The 17,794-nt window shown below is 39.2% G+C and overlaps 1 protein-coding gene across 2 annotated transcripts in view; it reads left to right on the top strand.

The window, feature by feature from the left end:
- LOC140201218 (tetratricopeptide repeat protein 7A-like) overlaps window positions 1-17,794 on the top strand; it is a 260,896-nt gene that overhangs the window by 2,694 nt on the left and 240,408 nt on the right. Inside the window, exons 2-3 of one of the 2 annotated variants that reach the window (XM_072264960.1) lie at window positions 3,307-3,470; window positions 5,907-6,075. In XM_072264960.1, the coding sequence (XP_072121061.1) occupies window positions 3,307-3,470; window positions 5,907-6,075 (333 nt within the window). Of the gene's footprint in view, window positions 1-3,306; window positions 3,471-5,906; window positions 6,076-16,618; window positions 16,675-17,794 lie in introns of those variants that run through there. The other variant, XM_072264961.1, reaches the window with a different exon arrangement.

Genomic DNA, 17,794 nt, shown 5'->3' with positions numbered 1-17,794 from the left:
TGCCTTCAGACTTCTGTACCTCCTACCTGACGGTAACAGTGAGAAAAGGGCATGCCCTGGGTGATAAGGGTCCTTAATAATGGACGCTGTCTTTCAAAGACACCACTCCCTGAAGATGTCCTGGGTACTTTGTAGGCTAGTACCCAAGATGGAGCTGACTAGATTTATAACCCTCTGCAGCTTCTTTCGGTCCTCCCCCTCCCCCAATGCCAGAGAGTGGTACAGCCTATCAGAATGCTCTCCACGGTACAACTATAGAAGTTTTTGAGTGTATTTGTTGACATGCCAAATCTCTCCAAACCCCTAATGAAGTATATCCGCTGCCTTGCCTTCTTTATAACTACATTGATGTGTTGGGCCCAGGTTAGATCCTCAGAGATCTTGACACCCAGGAACTTGAAACTGCTCACTCTCTCCACTTCTGATCCCTCTATGAGGATTGATATGTGTTCCTTTGTCTTACCCTTCCTGAAGTCCACAATCAGCTGTTTCGTGTTACTGATATTGAGTGCCAGGTTGTTGCTGCGGCATCACTCCGCTGGCTTTCATTCATCAAGGAACTGAGTTCAGGAGCTGCGAGGCGATGTCACTGCTGTATAAAACTCTAGTTGGACCACACTTTGAATACAGTGCTCAGTTATGCTCGCTTCATTATAGGGAAGATGTGAAAGCTTTAGAGGAGGGGCAGAGGAGATCTACTGAGATGCTGCCTGGATTAGAGAACATCTTTTTTAAGGAAATCTTGAGTGAGTTAGGGCTTTTCTCTTTAAAGCAAAGGAGGATGAGTGGTGACATGATAGAGGTGCATACTATTATGAGAGGCATAGATCGAGTGGACAGCCAGAACCTTTATCCCAGGATGGCAATGGTGAAGACCAGAGGACATGCGATTAAGGTGAGTGGAAGAACGTTTAGGGGAGATATCAGAGGTGGGTATTTACACAGAGAGTGGTGGGTGCCAGGAACACCACCGAAGTTGGTGGTAGAGTCTGATTCAATAGGTACATTTGAGAGAGTCTTAGGTAAGCACATGGTTGTAAGAAAAATAATAGTTTATGGGTTGTATAGGAGGGAAGGGTTAGATTGATCATGGAATAGATTTATATAGTCAGCACAGCATCATGGGCCGAAGGGTTTGTACTCTGTAGCACTGTTCTATGCTCTCAATAGTCTCTTGCACTTGACTCATGTTGAACATCCTACTATTTCCATGTTAATGTTGCTTAGTTAAAATGATAATTCAAATTTGATCTGCATCAAAGTATTGAATTATTGGGAATAGACCCAACTCAAACAAAATACTGCTGTGGAGGCTACCTCAGTAAAGATATTTAAGACAAGGTTGGATAGATTTCTGCACAGTAGGGAAATTAAAGGTTATGGGGAAAAGGCAGGTAGGTGGAGATGAGTCCAAGGTCAGATCAGCCATGATCTTATTGAATGGCGGAGCAAGCTTGATGGGTCAGATGACCTACTCCTGCTCCTATTTCTTATGTTCTTATGCATTTGGGATTAGTAAATATTTAATGAAGACAAAATAGTGCAGGAATAGTTTGTGACTTGGAACTGTAGGTAGTGGTATTCCAATGTACCTGCTGTCTTTCTCTAATTCCTGTTGCAACCTCTACTAGGTTTGGAAAGAGCTGATCAATTAATTCCAGTACTTTTTGCTCATGGCACTCACTGTGATCATAGCACGGCAGTCAGGGGATTTTTTTTTTTTGTCTTGGATAATATCAAGTGGCTTGCATGTTTTGGAATTATACTCATCCAGAGAAACGGTGTGTGCCTTATAGATCATGAAAGTATTTTTGGATGTTCGTCACTTGCTATAGGATGCCTAACACTGGACTGCTCTAACTTTATCCCAAACTGTGGGGGTATTGTATTCTCTGATGCTTTTGGTAAATAATTTTTTTTTATAATTTTAAAAAATGGTGGAGTTGTGGTTAGTTGTCAAAGGATACAAATCAGTTGCAGACACGTATGGGTGGTTTTTAATCTGTGCAAGTGAGGCATTACACTCTTGGAGGTCAAGTGTAAGAGGAAAGTATGCAGTAAATGGCCTGACCCTCTGCAGCATTGATGTACAGAGGGAGCTTGGTGTCCACATCTCCCTGAAAATGGCAACACAGGTAGATAGGGTTATATGGCATGCTAGCCTTCATTGAGTACAAGAGTCAGTTCATCATGTTGCAGCTGTATAAAACTTTATTAGGCCACATTTGGGGTATAGTCTGCATTTCTTATCAGTGCATTACAGGAAGGATGTGGAGGCTTTGGAGAGGGTGCAGAGTGCACAGCTTCAAGATGGTGAGAGGTTCACTTGGATTAATTATGGTGTATTATCTATAAGGAGAGATTGGACAATCTTGTGGATTGTATTCTGTTGAGCAGCATAGAAATGTCAAATTCGAGAGAACATAGCTGTATGTCGAAAGGGAAAATTGGAATTGGTTTATTATTGTCACGTACTGGGGTACAGGTACAGTGAAAAGCATGTCTTCAAGATTCCAGATTGTTTGTCATGCTTCAGTACTCGAGTGTAACATACAGATAAAATCATTACACAAGCCCTGAGGTAGTACAAGGTAAAGTAATAAGACACAGTGGAAGGCAGCTGGAACGTGCCGCCAGGGATAGTGGTGGAATCAGACACAGTGGCAGCAGTTAAGAGTAATTTAGACAGGCATATGAGAGGCGGAACAGAGAAATACAGATCATGTGGAGAGAGATGGGAGTAGAATGATTTGGCATTGTGATTAGCACAGATATTGTGCGATGAATAGCCTGTTCCTGCACTGTACTGTTCTATATTCCCAATCTTTGTACTGGTTTGCAAATTGCCATCACACAACAAGTTCAAATGCAAAATGGAGACAAATTTAGAAACAGTTTACTTTAACTAGTGTCTAAATTATTTTATAGCTTCACTCTCCCTATTTTAATAGCCTTCTTCAGGTCTACATTGCTGTTTAAACTCCCCATTTCCTATGACTTTGCTCCCCTTTCCCTTCCCTTCACCCACATTTAATAAAGTTGCACTTAAAAACTGAGTAATTGTTCCTAAATTCTTTTTATCTTTGGCTGACTGCCACCTTTGAGTTTAATTGCACTTCTGTATTGACATGCAATATCTTGGGACATAATTCCATGTCAAAAACATTTATAAATATTTGTTGTAGCGAAAGAATAAATGGATTGGAAAGTATTTCTTGGCTCTGAAATATGATTGAACTTCTTTATATGCATGCTCCATTGTTCCAATGGTGTTTTGTTATTTTGTTTGCACATGGCGAAATAAAGATGATTTTGGGAATCTGCTGCTTGCTGAGGTTCTCTTGGAACAGTGCCTGATGGAAAACACAGTCAAGCTGAAAGATTGCATTCCTTTAATGGAAAAGAATGAACCCAAAATGAGAGAAGCCAAAAATCACTTGAGCAGTATTTTGAAAAGAGGCAAACTACAAGTAAGTACAGAGCATGAATCTGCTGTATAAACTGCCAATTTACTGTTTTATTTCGTACATATGAGTTGAAGTCACATCAGGGGAGATTGCTACTGCTTCAGTATATTGCAGAATGCCAAGCACTGGAAGCAATGCATTCCCATATCCAAGTGTTTGAAAATTATGTTGCTTCAGATTCTGATATGCTCAATAGTGTGGAATGTGAGCAGGATGTGCAGCCAGGTCTGTGGTTGGGGTCAGGAACACGGGTAGGTTTGAAACTTACAAACTGATATGCTGGGTTTTATTTCCTGCTTCCTGTAAACTCACCAGGTTCCCGCAAACATTTATACTGCAGTGCAATGTGTAAAACAAAAAGCCTCTTCTTTTGTAGGTACACTTGCATGCTGTTCAAGAAAACTATCACAAATACAGTGGTGCTAGAAGTTTGTAAACCCTGTTGAATTTTCTTTATTTTTGAATAAATATGACCTAAAATGTGATCAGATCTACACACAAGTCCTAAAATTAGATGAAGAGAATCCAATTAAATAAATAATACAAAAATAATTATCCTTGTTCATTTATTTATTCAGAAAAATGTACTTGTTGGAAAAAAAGTATGTGAACTTTTGCTTTCAGTAACTGGTGTGACTCCTTGTACAGCAATAGCTTCAACCAAACATCTCCAGTAACTGTTGATCAGTCCTGCACATCGGCTTGGAGGAATTTTAGGCCATTCCTCCTTACAAAACTGCTACAGCTCTGGGATGTTGGTGGATTTCCTTGCATGAACTGCTTGCTTCAGGTCCTTCCACAACATCTCTATCGGATTAAGGTCAGGACTTTGACTCAGCCATTCCAAAACACAAATTTTCTTCTTTTTAAACTATTCTGTTATTGATTTACTTGTCTTTCAGATCGTTGCCTTTTTGCATCATCCAATTTCTATTAAGCTTCAGGTGATAGACTGCTGCTCTGACATTTTCCTGTAAAATGCCTTGATACAATTTTGAATTCATTGTTCCCTCAATGATTGCAAGCTGTCCAGGCCCTGAAGCAGCAAAGCAGCCACAAACCATAATGCTCCATCCACCATGCTTCAGAGTTCGGATGAAGTTTTGGTGTTGGTGTACAGTACCCTTTCTCCTCCAAATGTAGCAGTGTGCATTTCTGCCAAAAAGTTCAACTTTTGTCTCATTTGTCCACAGAACATTGTCCCAGAAGCGTTGTAGAACATCCAGGTGGTCTTTTGCAAACTTGAGACGTGCAGCAATGTTTTTTTGGAGAGCAGCTGTTTCCACTGTGGTGTTCTTCCATGAACACCATTCTTGTTCAGATTTTTTCTTATAGTGGACACATGAACAGAGACTTCAGCGAGTTCTAGAGATTTCTGCAGGTCTTTTGCTGTTTTCCTTGGGTTCTTTTTTTTACCTCCTTCAACATTTTACATTGTGCTCTTGGTGTGATCTTTGCAGGGAGAGTAGCAACAGTACTGAGTTTCCTCCATTTGTAGACAATTTCTCTTACTGTGGACTGATGAACACTCAGGTTTTTAGAACCTCTTTGAAAGTTGTTTTGATTGAAGCATGGTGCACATAAACAAATCTTTCTTGAGAAGAGCATCACTGTCAGTAATCTGACTTTGTATGTCTTTTATTCAACAGGACAGGGCACCTCTACAACCCTCACCTCCAATCTCATCTCATTGGTTGGAACACCTGACTCCAAATAGCTTTTGTAGAAGGCATTAACCCAGAGGTTCACATACTTTTTCCAACAAATACATGTAATATTGGATTATTTTTCTCAATAAATTAACAATAATAATGTTTTTTTTGTTATTTATTTAATTGGATTCTCTTTATCTAGTTTTAGGACTTGCATGAAGATCTGATCTCATTTTAGGTCATATTTATGCAGAAATAAAGAAACTTCTATCGTGTTAACAAACTTTCTAGCACCACCGTACATTCTATGAAGTCTTCCTCAAGACTGCCTCACCAACTTCATTCACCTAATCTATGTCCAAGTTGAAGTCCACCATGACACCCTTACATGCATTTTTGTGGCTTATTGCCGATCCTATTGTAATATTATTACTTGATGGCCAATAGACAACTCCCACAAGTAATTTTATTTTCATCACTATTCCTAACCTTTACCCAGATGGACTCCTTAGATCTTACCTCATCTCACTATTACCCTGATCTCATCCTTAATTAAGAGTGCTACCACACCTCCCTTACCTTCCTGCCTATCCTTACATATTACCTGATATCTCTGGATATTTAATTCGCAGTCATGTCCACCCTGAATCACAGTTCTGTGATGGTTACCAACTCAGACTCCTTTGTACTGATTTGTGCCACAAGTTCATGGATCTTATTTCAAATACTATGGGCGTTTTACAAAATATTCTTACAGATTTGTTTGTTGTTTTTTTTTTGTTTTCAGCATAACCTGATGTCTGAAGCCATTCTTACCTTAGCAAAGTTACAGTTTGTGGAAGGGTCGTATCGTGATGCGCTCAGCATGTATGCTCGAGTAGGCATCGATGATCTTTGTATTGACGATGAACCACTTTATAAGAAAAGACTTTTAGCAGAGGCCTATGTTATTAAAGGTAATGACAATTTTACATTTATCTTGCTGTTATCGTTACTTTATCAACAACTTCAGTACATTTAAAGAAAACATTGCAACTTTTTAAGGTGCTAAGCAGTTTTGAGAAATCTATAAACTATGTTGACAATGTCAATCTTTTAAGTTGTTAATGGGCATTATCGTGGACAAACTTCATTGGAAAGATGTTGTTTGATTCCAGGCCATTTTTTAAATGAAGAATTTACATAATTAGTGACCATTCTGTTTAACAATGTTGTTGCATGAACCAAGTCACCAGACAGATGTCATTGGTAGATACGAAGTGGTCTTTTTATTGGACAAAATGAGACATTTTGAGATTCTCTCGGAGGAAGAGGCCTGCTCGACCCAACATTACATGACATTTTATATGCTATATATCAGAGGACAATTCTAAATTAACAATGTATCTATGATGCTTTCCTTTGAATTACTTATAACTTTCGCACCTCCTTCATCGTATTCACACTAAAGACACACAAATGAATTTTAGATCAGCATTGTCTGGTCTTCCAATTAACTGGTTCACAGCTCTTCAGAACCCATTGTCCAGAACTGCATTTTAAATTTAATCTACAGTCCATATTCAGATCTGAAGGTTGGTGGCTGAAATTAATTGATGAAGTTAATATTTTGCTATACACCCTTAGTCTAGAATACGCTCTAACAAACAACATTGTGTGCATCAATTTGTTCACTAAATTAATTTCTTAATTTTCTCCTATCAACTTCAGTGGGATGAAATTCCAAAGCTGCAATGACCTCTCAATACCTTGTTCAAGGGACAGTTTGGAAAAGGAGTGTTGTCAACTTGCAGAATTGTCTTGAGGAATATGGTTTAATACAACCCCAAAAGTACTCCAGATTGCATTTTCCAGTAGGACTAGATATTATGATGAGAATTTTGGGCACCCCCTCCTGATACTCACACTTGCTTAAGAATGTTAAGACTGAAGAAACAACTTCTACTGGTGCATTGATTGGGATTAACCTGCTCAGTGACATTTCGGTATTGAATTTGGACTTTCGCGTCTTTATATGGCAGTGCTCATCACCAATTGTCTGATTTTCTCCTTTTGGGATGACTCAGATGAAGATAAGTCAAGTCACTTTTTATTGTCATTTTGACCATGACTGCTGGTACAGTACACAGTAAAAACGAGACAAAGTTTTTCAGGATCATGATGCTGCATGAACAATACAAAAACTACACTGAACTACGTAAAACACAAAACTACACTAGACTACAGACCTACCCAGGACTGCATAAAGTGCACAAAAAAATGTGCAGGCATTACAATAAATGATAAACAACACAATATGCACAGTAGAGGGCAATAGGTTGGTGTCAGTCCAGGCTCTGGGTATTGAGAAGGCTGATGGCTTGGGGGGAAAAGCTGTTACATAGTCTGGTCGTGAGAGCCCGAATGCTTCGGTGACTTTTGCCAGATGTCAGGAGGGAGAAGAGTTTGTATGAGGGGTGCGTGGGGTCCTCCATAATGCTGTTTGCTTTACGGATGCAGCGTGTAGTGTAAATGTCTGTAATGGCGGGAAGAGAGACCCCGATGATCTTCTCAGCTGACCTCACTATCTGCTGCAGGGTCTTGCAATCCAAGATGGTGCAATTTCCGAACCAGACAGTGATGCAGCTGCTCAGGATGCTCTCAATACAACCTTTGTAGAATGTGGTGAGGATGGGGGTGGGAGATGGATTTTTCTCAGCCTTTGCAGAAAGTAGAGATGCTGCTGGGCTTTCTTTGCTATGGAGCTGGTGTTGAGGGACCAGGTGAGATTCTCTGCCAGGTGAACACCAAGAAATTTGGTGCTGTTAATGATCTCTACGGAGTCGTTGTCGATGTTCAGCGGAGAGTGGTCGCTCCGTGTCCTCCTGAAGTCAACAACCATCTTTTTCACATTCAGAGACAGGTTGTTGGCTCTGCACCAGTCCGTTAGCCGCTGCACCTCCTCTCTGTGTGCTGACTCATCGTTCTTGCTGATGAGACCCACTACGGTTGTGTCATCGGCGAACTTGATGATGTGATTCGAGCTGTGTATTTCTGCACCGTTGTGGGTCAGCGGAGCGAACAGAAGTGGACTGAGCACACAGCCCTGGGGAGGCTCTGTGCTCAGTGTGATGGTATTGGAGATGCTGCTTCCAATCCGGACTGACTGAGGTCTCCCAGTCAGGAAGTCTAGGATACAGTTGCAGAGGGAGTTGTTCAGGCCCAGTAGGCTCAGCTTTCCAATCAGTTTCTGAGGAATGGTTGTGTTGAATGCTGAACTGAAGTCTATGAACAGCATTCAAACGTACGTGTCTTCTTTTGTCCAGGTGGGTTAGGGCCAGGTGGAGGGTGATGGCAATGGCGTTGTCTGTTGAAGGGTTGGGACGGTACGCAAACTGCAGTGGGTCCAGTGAGGGGGGCAGCAGGACCTTGATGTGCCTCATGACAAGCCTCTCGAAACATTTCATGATGATGGATGTGAGTGCGACGGGACGGTAGTTGTTGAGGCAGAACACTAAAGACTCCTTCGGCACGGGGACAATGGTGGTGACCTTGAAGCGCGTAGGAATGACGGCACTGCTCAGGGAGATGTCGAAGATGTCAGTGAGAATCTCAACTAGCTGGTCTGCACATGCTCTAAGCACTCTGACAGGATTATTGTCTGGTCCAGCAGTCTTCCGTATGTTGACCCTGCACAGGGTTCTCCTCATATCGGCCATGGTAAGACACAGCACCTGGTCATTTGGAGGAGGGGTGGTCTTCCTTGCCGCCACGTCATTTTCCACCTCAAAACGAGCGTAGAAGTTGTTCAATGCATTTGGGAGGGAGGCATCACCAGCACAGGCAGGTGGTGTTATCTTGTAGTTGATGATGTCCTGAATGCCCTTCCACATGTGCCGCGTGTTGCCGCTGTCCTGGAAATGGCTGTGGATTCGCTGGGTGTGTGCAGGTTTTGCCTCTCTGATGGCCCGGGACAGCTTGGCCCTCACTGTTGTTAGGGCTGCCTTGTTGCCTGCTCTGAAGGCAGAGTCACGGGTCCTCAGCAGTGCACGTACCTCTGCGGTCATCCATGGCTTCTGGTTAGCGTGTGTAGTGATGGTCTTGGCCATCACTATAGGGTTGAGGCATTGGGCAGCTAGCAACAATGGATACAATGATATCAATCAACTCATGGGGTAGATCCTTAGGCTAAGTGTTTATTATTTAGAATTTGGATCATTATTTTAAGTTATACCTCTAGTCCTCATTAAGGATGTCATTATCATGGTTTCAGTGACATGCTTTAGCTCCCATTTCAATGAATGGACTTTCTTTAGCATCCTCTACTGTGTATTCTTCGATTGGAGTTCATCTTTGCACAGATTATAGTTTGCAAGGAATTATGCTGTCTTCTCAATTTGATATTAATATAATTGAAATTCTAATGACTGTTTAAATAGTATTTCTTTTTGTATAGGAATTATTCATTGAATGAAAAACCACTTGTAAAAAGACTGGAGGAGTAATGTTTTCCCTTTATTATGCTGAAAATGAATAAGATTGTTACCAGGCATTTAAGAAGTGAACTGTTTGCCAGTGTGTGGAATATAATGTTCATATTGGCATATAAAAAGACAGTTGTTTATTTTTAAATTGATTTCAATTTATAGGCTGTTATTTTTGATTGTTGGTAGAGCTCTGCTGAATTTTGTGTGGTCCATATTGGAGAGAAGTTTTCATTTTCCTTTATGCAAATTATGCTGCAAAGAGTCAATCAGCTTCATTTCAGCTTTCCAAACTGAATGTGGAACCATCCTGAGCATGATTATATCACAACCAATATAAAGCAGGTTTTAATGTTTAAAATTTAAGATTCCTTGAATTGTATTTTTAGGAAATCATAAAAGGTATCAAGGTGGCAGGGATTGAACAGAAAGTGGCGTTATTCGCAGATGATGTTTTGGTCTATCTGAGTGAACCAGAAAAATCATTTATAGGATTGTTTACACTGTTGGATGACTTTGGGAAAATATCAGGTTATAAAATAAATGTAAAGAAAACGCAGGTTATGTCCCTAAATTATACACCATCCAAAAAATTGCAGGATACATATGATCTTAAGTGGGAAGCTAAATCATTAAAATATTTAGGAATAACCCTGCCGAAGGATCTTGCAACACTGTCACAGGTAAATTATGGGCCATTAATCTCAGAGATAAAAGCAGATATGCATAGATGGAATCTTATCCCCTTTTTAAGTTTAAATTCAAGGATAAATACTATAAAAATAAATATTCTTCCTCGGTTATTGTATCTTTTCCGTACTTTACCGGTGGAGGTGGATGATAATCAATTCAGGGAATGGGACAGATGGATTTCCCGCTTCATTTGGCAAGGAAAGAAACCTAGAATTCGATATAACACCTTACAGTTAGGGAAGGAAGGAGGAGGTATAGTTCTTCCTTGCCTGAGAAATTATTTTTATGCCTCACAGATAACCCCTCTGTTATATTGGTGTAATAGGGAATATAAGGCTAGATGGAAGGAAATAGAATTTGGATTGGTTGACAGTTTTCCTCTTCAGGCCTCAATAGCTGACAAAGGATTGATGGCCCAGTTGGAAAAATTTAAAAACACTTGGATAAATCTTACATTAAAAGTATGGCAGAAAGTGGTTAATTCATGAGGAATTAATAACATGTTAAAACTCTTTAGATGGTGTGCATATGATACCGAATTCCTTCCCAACAGAGGAGATAAAAGATTTGAGCTATGGATAAAGAAAGGTCTTACAACCTACCTCTCATTTATAGATAAAAGAGTATTACAAAGTTTCCAAATCCTGCAGGACAAACATGGCCTAGAACATAATGACTTTTTTAGGTACCTTCAAGTACGAAACTATGTTAACCAGAGTTGTAGATATACAGACCTATCAACAGTAGAATTAGAATTTTTCAAGATTCTGAATTCAGCTTGCAGTTCAATACCTAGTAAATCAGTTTCTCGATTATATAATGCACTCTCCCATGCTAAAAATGTAAGTACACTGTATATTAAAGAGAAGTGGGAGAAAGAAGCGGGGTTGGTACTTTCAGAGGAGGCTTGGGAGAAAATCTGCAGCTTTCAATGGTCCTCGACTAATTCTTTGACTTGGAGAGAACATTGTTGGAAAAACATTATAAGATACTTCAAGACCCCATATCAGGAAAAATATAAAGATACAAATGTGATGTGTTGGAGAAGGTGCGGCTCCAAGGAGGCAAATCATTTTCATATTTTTTGGGATTGCCCTAAATTAAGTCTATTTTGGGAAGGTATTCATAGAACATTAGTTAAGGTACTTAGGTCCCAGATACCTCTGAACTTTGAGATGCTCTATTTGGGGCATGTATTGTTTCTTGAACAGAAGGAAGATATAAAGTTGCTGCAGGCCCTCTTAGCGGCAAGTAAGAAATCAATCACTAGAAAATGGCTAAATCCAATACCACCTACATTAGAAGATTAGTACGAAATTATCTTGGAAATATTTAAAATGGAAAAGTTGACTTACTCCCTGAGAACTCAAAAAGAAAAATTTTATCAAATCTGGAATAAATGGATTGAATATATAACCCCAATGCGAGCAGACTCTCCTAATGATTTATACTGCTCTTCTCATCAACACAGTAATATTGCTAACGTAAGCACCCCTAGTCTAAATGTTTGTTTTTTTTTTGTTTTCTTTTGGAAAATAGAGAATTAACACAAGTAAAGGGAAAGATTTGGGAAAGGGATAAAAAAATGAAAAAATTAAGTAAATAAGTACATAGGGATTGGATAATTATGTCTGCGGGCAGGAGCAAGCATGAACAAATTAGGATATAAACACCTACAATGGTTGATACATAGGCTTATATACAACATTTTGGACCAGTGGAAATGGTCCAGGAGGGTTATATGGAAACTATTATTACCATTTTTCTTAACAACTAATTCCATTACTTAGCCTAATAGGTTAGATTTACCACAGTACATAATTATCTACTTAAATGTTTATTTTCCTTTTATATCATCTCAATGTGTACTTAAGAATGTATAAATGTAGTTTTATACATATAAAAAATGGAAAAGGTTATATGTGTGAAAAAAGTACATGATATTTGTGAATTCCTTATCCAAATAAAAATAAAATTTAAAAAAAAAAATTGTATTTTTAGACACTAACCGAACAAAGGGCCAAAAAGGATCATCAGCTCTACTTTTTACTAAGATCAAAAAGAACACCTGGTTTTGGGCATTTCAGCAGTGTCGTTTCCTTCTGATTTGAAAGGAGCGTGGAAGTAAGAAATCAATATTGTACTCAGATTGGGGAGCAGAGTGTTACGTTGTCAAACCCCGGTGTGAAGTGTGATGACATGATTAAGGCATTTAAAGATCACAACTTAAAAGATGTAATCTCTTTTGAGAAAAATCTGACAATATTGTCTTGCCTCACAATATTGATATGTAGTATTGAAGAAAACATTTTAATGATGTCAGTATTCTTCTGGAAGATAGTGGAAGGATAGTAAATTAACCTCTTTACAGTTAATCTTGAGTTTGGTGTAACTTTGCCTAGATTGAATGGTGTTGTATAATGGTGTTTGTTTTATTGCAACCGATGTATAAATGACAATTTCTTCCTTCATAAGCTCAATCTCTTTTGCAGAAGAGGACATGTTTTATTCATAATACAGTAAAAACTTCATTTAACAACTTTTCATAGAATGCCAAAGTAGTTTTGATTAAGGACCTACATGGAGCTCCATTGCCATATAGAGTAAGAGATTGTTACATCTATGGTGGTGTGCTTCCAAGGATTTCATTATAGGTAGTTAGAGTTCTCTCAATAATGAAAGGAGTTCTTTGCACTTTACAAGAAAGAGAGAAGGTTGTTGAAGTAGAGGTAGGATATGGAGGAAAACCCTAAAGTTGTGCTTGAGAAGATATTATACTGCTGAGCAAATGGTGATGAAATTGATCAAGCAGCATATCTGCCAAAGGTAATGTTTGCTACATTCCCTAATTGTATAAAAGCACACAGTTAATAGGTCAACTGGGCAAGTGGCTTACTGTTGCTCCTGTTTTGTATGTTCGTCTAATTTGTAATGAGGACTAAAGTACAGGTGGGTAAAGATTTTTTTTTCATTTTTAGAGCTTGCTAACAAGCTCCATTCTGTAATGTCTTTCAAAAGTTGTTGAAAAGCCACTTCCCAGAACTGCTGCAGTACAAGTAACACACTTTATAGTAATGAAGTTTCATAATAAGTCAAAGTTGAGTTTACTGCCGTATGCAGAGGTACACTGAAAAACCTTACAATAATTGGGGAGAGTTTATCGTATTTTAGACCACATAACAAGTTAGATTAGTAATGTTCAGAATCAGAATCAGGTTTATTATTACTGGAATGCGTTGAGAAATTTGTTAACTTAGCAGCAACAGTTCAATGCAATACATGGTATAGAAGAAGAAGAAGAAGAAGAAAAAAAAATAAATAAATAAGTAAATCAATTACAGTATATGTATATTGAATAGATTAAAAATCATGGAAAAACAGAAATAATTTATATTTAAAAAGTGAGTTAGTGTTCATTAGTTCAATGTCCGTTTAGGAATCAGATGGCAGAGGGGAAGAAGCTGTTCCTGAATCACTGAGTTGTGCCTTCACATTTCTGTACCTCCTACCCAATGGTAACAGTGAGAAAAGGGCATTCCCTGGGTGCTGGGGGTCCTTAATAATGGATGCTGCCTTTCTGAGACACCGCTCCTTGAAGATGTCCTGGGTGCTTTGTAGGCTAGTACCCAAGATGGAGCCGAGTAAATCTACGACCCTCTGCAGCTTCTTTCGGTCCTGTGCAGTTCTCCCCCCCCCCCCCCCCCCCAATACCAGACAGCGATGCAGCCTGTCAGAATGCTTTCCTCTGTACATCTATAGAAGTTTTTGAGCATTTTTGTTGACATACCAAATCTCTTCAAACTCCTAATGAAGGGTAGTTACTGTCTTGCCTTCTTTGTAGCTGTATTGATATGTTGGGACCAGGTTAGGTCCTCAGAGATGTTGCCATCCAGGAACTTGAAGCTGCTCACTCTCTCCACTTCTGATCCCTCTGAGGATTGGTATGTGTTCCCTCATCTTACCCTTCCTGAAGTCCACAATCAGCTCTTTCGTCTTCCTGACGTTGAGTGCAAGATTGTTTCTGTGACACCACTCCACTAGTTGGCATATCTTGCTCTTGTATGCCGTCTCATCTCCATCTGAGATTCTACCAACAATGGTTGTATCGTCAGCAAATTTATAGATGGTATTTGAGCTATGCCTAGCCACACAATCATGGGTGTAGAGAGAGTAGAGCAGTGAGCTAAGCACACACTCCTGAGGTGCGCCAGTGTTAGCCGTCAGCAAGGAGGAGATGTTATCACCAGTCCACACAGATTGTGGTCTTCCATTAGGAAGTTGAGGATCCAATGGCAGAAGGAGGTACAGAGGCCCAGGTTCAGTAACTTCTCAATCAGGATGGTGGGAATGATGGTGTTAAATGCTGAGCTATAGTTGATGAACAGCATCCTGACACAGGTGTTTGTATCGTCCAGGTGGTCTAATGCCATGTGAAGAGTCATTGAGATTGCATCTGCTGTTGACCTATTATGGCGATAAGCAAATTGCAATGGGTCCAGGTCATTGCTGAGGCAGGAGTTCAGCCTAGTCATGACCAACCTCTCAAAGCATTTCATCACTGTAGATGTGAGTGCTACCGGGTGATAGTCATTATGGCAACTCACGCTATTTTTCTTAGGCACTGGCATAATTGTTGCCTTTTTGAAGCAAGTGGAACTTCTGGCCGTAGCAATGAAAAGTTGAAAATGTCCTTGAATATTCCCACCAGTTAGTTGGCACAGGTTTTCAGAGCATTACCAGATACTCTGTCGGGACTTTCCATCTTGCAAAGATCCACCCCCTATAAGGACAATCTAACATCAGCCTCTGAGACAGAGATCACAGGGTCACCGGGTACAGCAGGGATCTTCACAGCTGTAGTTGTGCTCTCCCTTTCAAAGCAGGTATAGAAGGCATTGAGTTCACCTGGTAGTGAAGCATCACTGCCATTCATGCTACTGGGTTTCGCTTTGTTGGAAGTAATGTCTTGCAGACCCTGCCAGAGTTGCCGTGCATCCGATGTTGCCTCCAACCTCATTCGAGATGATCTCTTTGCCCTTGAACTAGCCTTCTGCAAGTCATACCTGGTTTTCTGGTACAGACCTGGGTCGCCAGCCTTGAATGCCACAGATCTAGCCTTCAGCAGACAACATACTTCCTGGTTCACCTACAGCTTTTGGTTTGAGGTACTTTAGATGGAATTCGAGATAGTGTACGGTGATATGAACAATCATGTAGAATAAGCTTGGGAAACTGATCAACACTACACTGGAGAGTCAGCAAGCTTCTGCACAATTTTCTATACTAGATCTTGTACTTTCCGACTTCTGACCCAGCGTTGGGTGCTGTTGGGCACTGGGAAGAGTGCAAAGATGATATGTTCAGGGTTCATACCTTTAAATTATCAAGAAAGAATTAACAGACTGGACCGCTTCTCTTGAAAAGAGAAAGCTGAGTTGTTTAAGTTATGAATGTGTGATTTTACTTGTTGGAAAGAGTGAAACAAAACATGATTAAAATGAGAAGGTAGCCAAAAAATTCCAAATAAAAGTCATTATCAGAGAGTGATGAAAATATGGAACTTGCAACAATAGAAAGATATTGTTGCAATAATATATGCATTTAGGTGTTATTACAAAAGGTTATACTTTTAGCAGGTTATTGAGCAATAAATTTTTAAAAAATGATTCCTGGATGCTTTTATGGGAAACATTATGACAATTTTATGCTTGTGTTATGCATGCGCAAGGAAAAAAGAAATAACATTTTGGCTTACACACCAGATCAGATGTACATTGCTGTACGGTAAATTTTACACTGATCCCAGCTGATAATGAGGGTAATTTTTTAATGTACAACTGTACTCTCAATGTAAAGAATTAGAATTACCTGAAAATGAGTTTAATTTATAAGTTTTAAAATTTAAGTTTGATTCTTTGGCTTGTAAATCAATTGAGGTTCTTCAATAAGGGAAGATAAATTATTCATTTTATGATTTCTAACAGCTTGTTGCAGCTTCCACTGCTTCATGTTTTTGAGAATTTAAAAGTCTTGTTAATTATCTTGCTGTGTGAAGATAATTGAAGGATACTCAGCTTTTAAATGCATGGAAACACGTGCTTTTTAAAAGTTTTTTTTTAGTTTTGATGCCTTATGCTATTTCTATGTTGTTCTGTTCTGCATGCAATCCCTAGCAGCCATTGCTTAGATGTTCTTTCTACCTTGATGATTTATGGAGGAAAATTATACATGTCTGTACTTAAAAAATCCACACCGTTCTTGCAAATGAGAATATTCTTAGCGTTCCTGTTGTAAATGTTGCTTAATCTTGCTATCTGTCCACTGCTCTCTTCCCTTTTTCCAGCACGAACAACCTGTTTCGCCATTGAAAGCACAGCGATGAGACAAGGTCTTTAAATGGTATGTACACTTTACACTTCAATGCCACTGCTGAAAACACACGCATAACTTGCTTGCTTTGCTAAGACTGTACATTAATTGGCAAATTGGTTTGATGTGATGGAATATATTCCTACTTGCCAGTAATTAAATTTCTGATTCTCTGGATGTCTTGTGTTACAAATTTCAGTCCTGCCTCTTGGGTTTAAAATCTCAGATTTCTGTACCACACCTTATATTTGTTGCTTCATCGATACTATAAATTTCTAGATGTCTCCCTTAAAGGCTATCTTGTCCAAACCAAAAATCCTTGGCATACAGCAATTTTTGTCAATGACAGTTAATTTATTAACTGTTCTTTGTTGGCAAACAACAAGCGGAAGTTAATGCTTTACTAAAAGAAGGTAAGTGTTTGGATGACATATTAATACAACTGTATTTCTACTAAGATTAAAAACAGGCTAACATTTTTAAATTATTCTTTACCATGAGATGGAGCCATAGCTCTTTGGTCTAACAGCTTGCAATATGTATTATATGTAACTGTATAATGAAGTCCCATCAGGTGAATGAGAGACATGAACAAAATAACATCCTTCAAATTTGACATTTGTGGTTTGGATTGAATCTGCCGCCTTCAGATGACATTTCTCCCTCCACCACACCCCTCCCCCACCCCAGTTGCCATAATTTTACTAGTTTAAAATGGATTGACACCATTTAGAATTTTTCTTGGAAGTTAATACTCGAATAGTGTATCAGAAATATGTGCCTGGGATTTTTCGGTAGTTATGATATAGCTGATTTAGGAGCTGGGAGAGCACACTAAATTTCAGTGAATCTTTGAAATTTTGTCTGGACTCCTAGGGACTCAAGGTGAAGGAACTTTGTGGTCCTGCCTAATTAGTAGGAGCACGATTTGAAGACAAAAATCTCATAGTAAGGGAATCAAATAGCTTCAGTTGTCTGTGTTTCAGTGTTGCCTAAGTGGACAAGACTGCAGATGAAACTTTCAATCAGCTCCTTTATCTGCTGGGAAGAGACAGGGAAATGTATTTGGTAGAAAAAGCTCACACCACTACTGTATTGCTTGTAAATTTGACAGCATGCAGAAAGTTAGTTACAGTCAAGAAAATTAGTT

Source organism: Mobula birostris, chromosome 8, assembly GCF_030028105.1.
Source record: "Mobula birostris isolate sMobBir1 chromosome 8, sMobBir1.hap1, whole genome shotgun sequence".
In the NCBI taxonomy this organism is placed as follows: Eukaryota; Metazoa; Chordata; class Chondrichthyes; order Myliobatiformes; family Myliobatidae; genus Mobula; species Mobula birostris.
The sequence above is the reverse complement of the archived record's forward strand: the minus strand, read 5'-3'. Positions and strand labels throughout refer to the sequence as shown.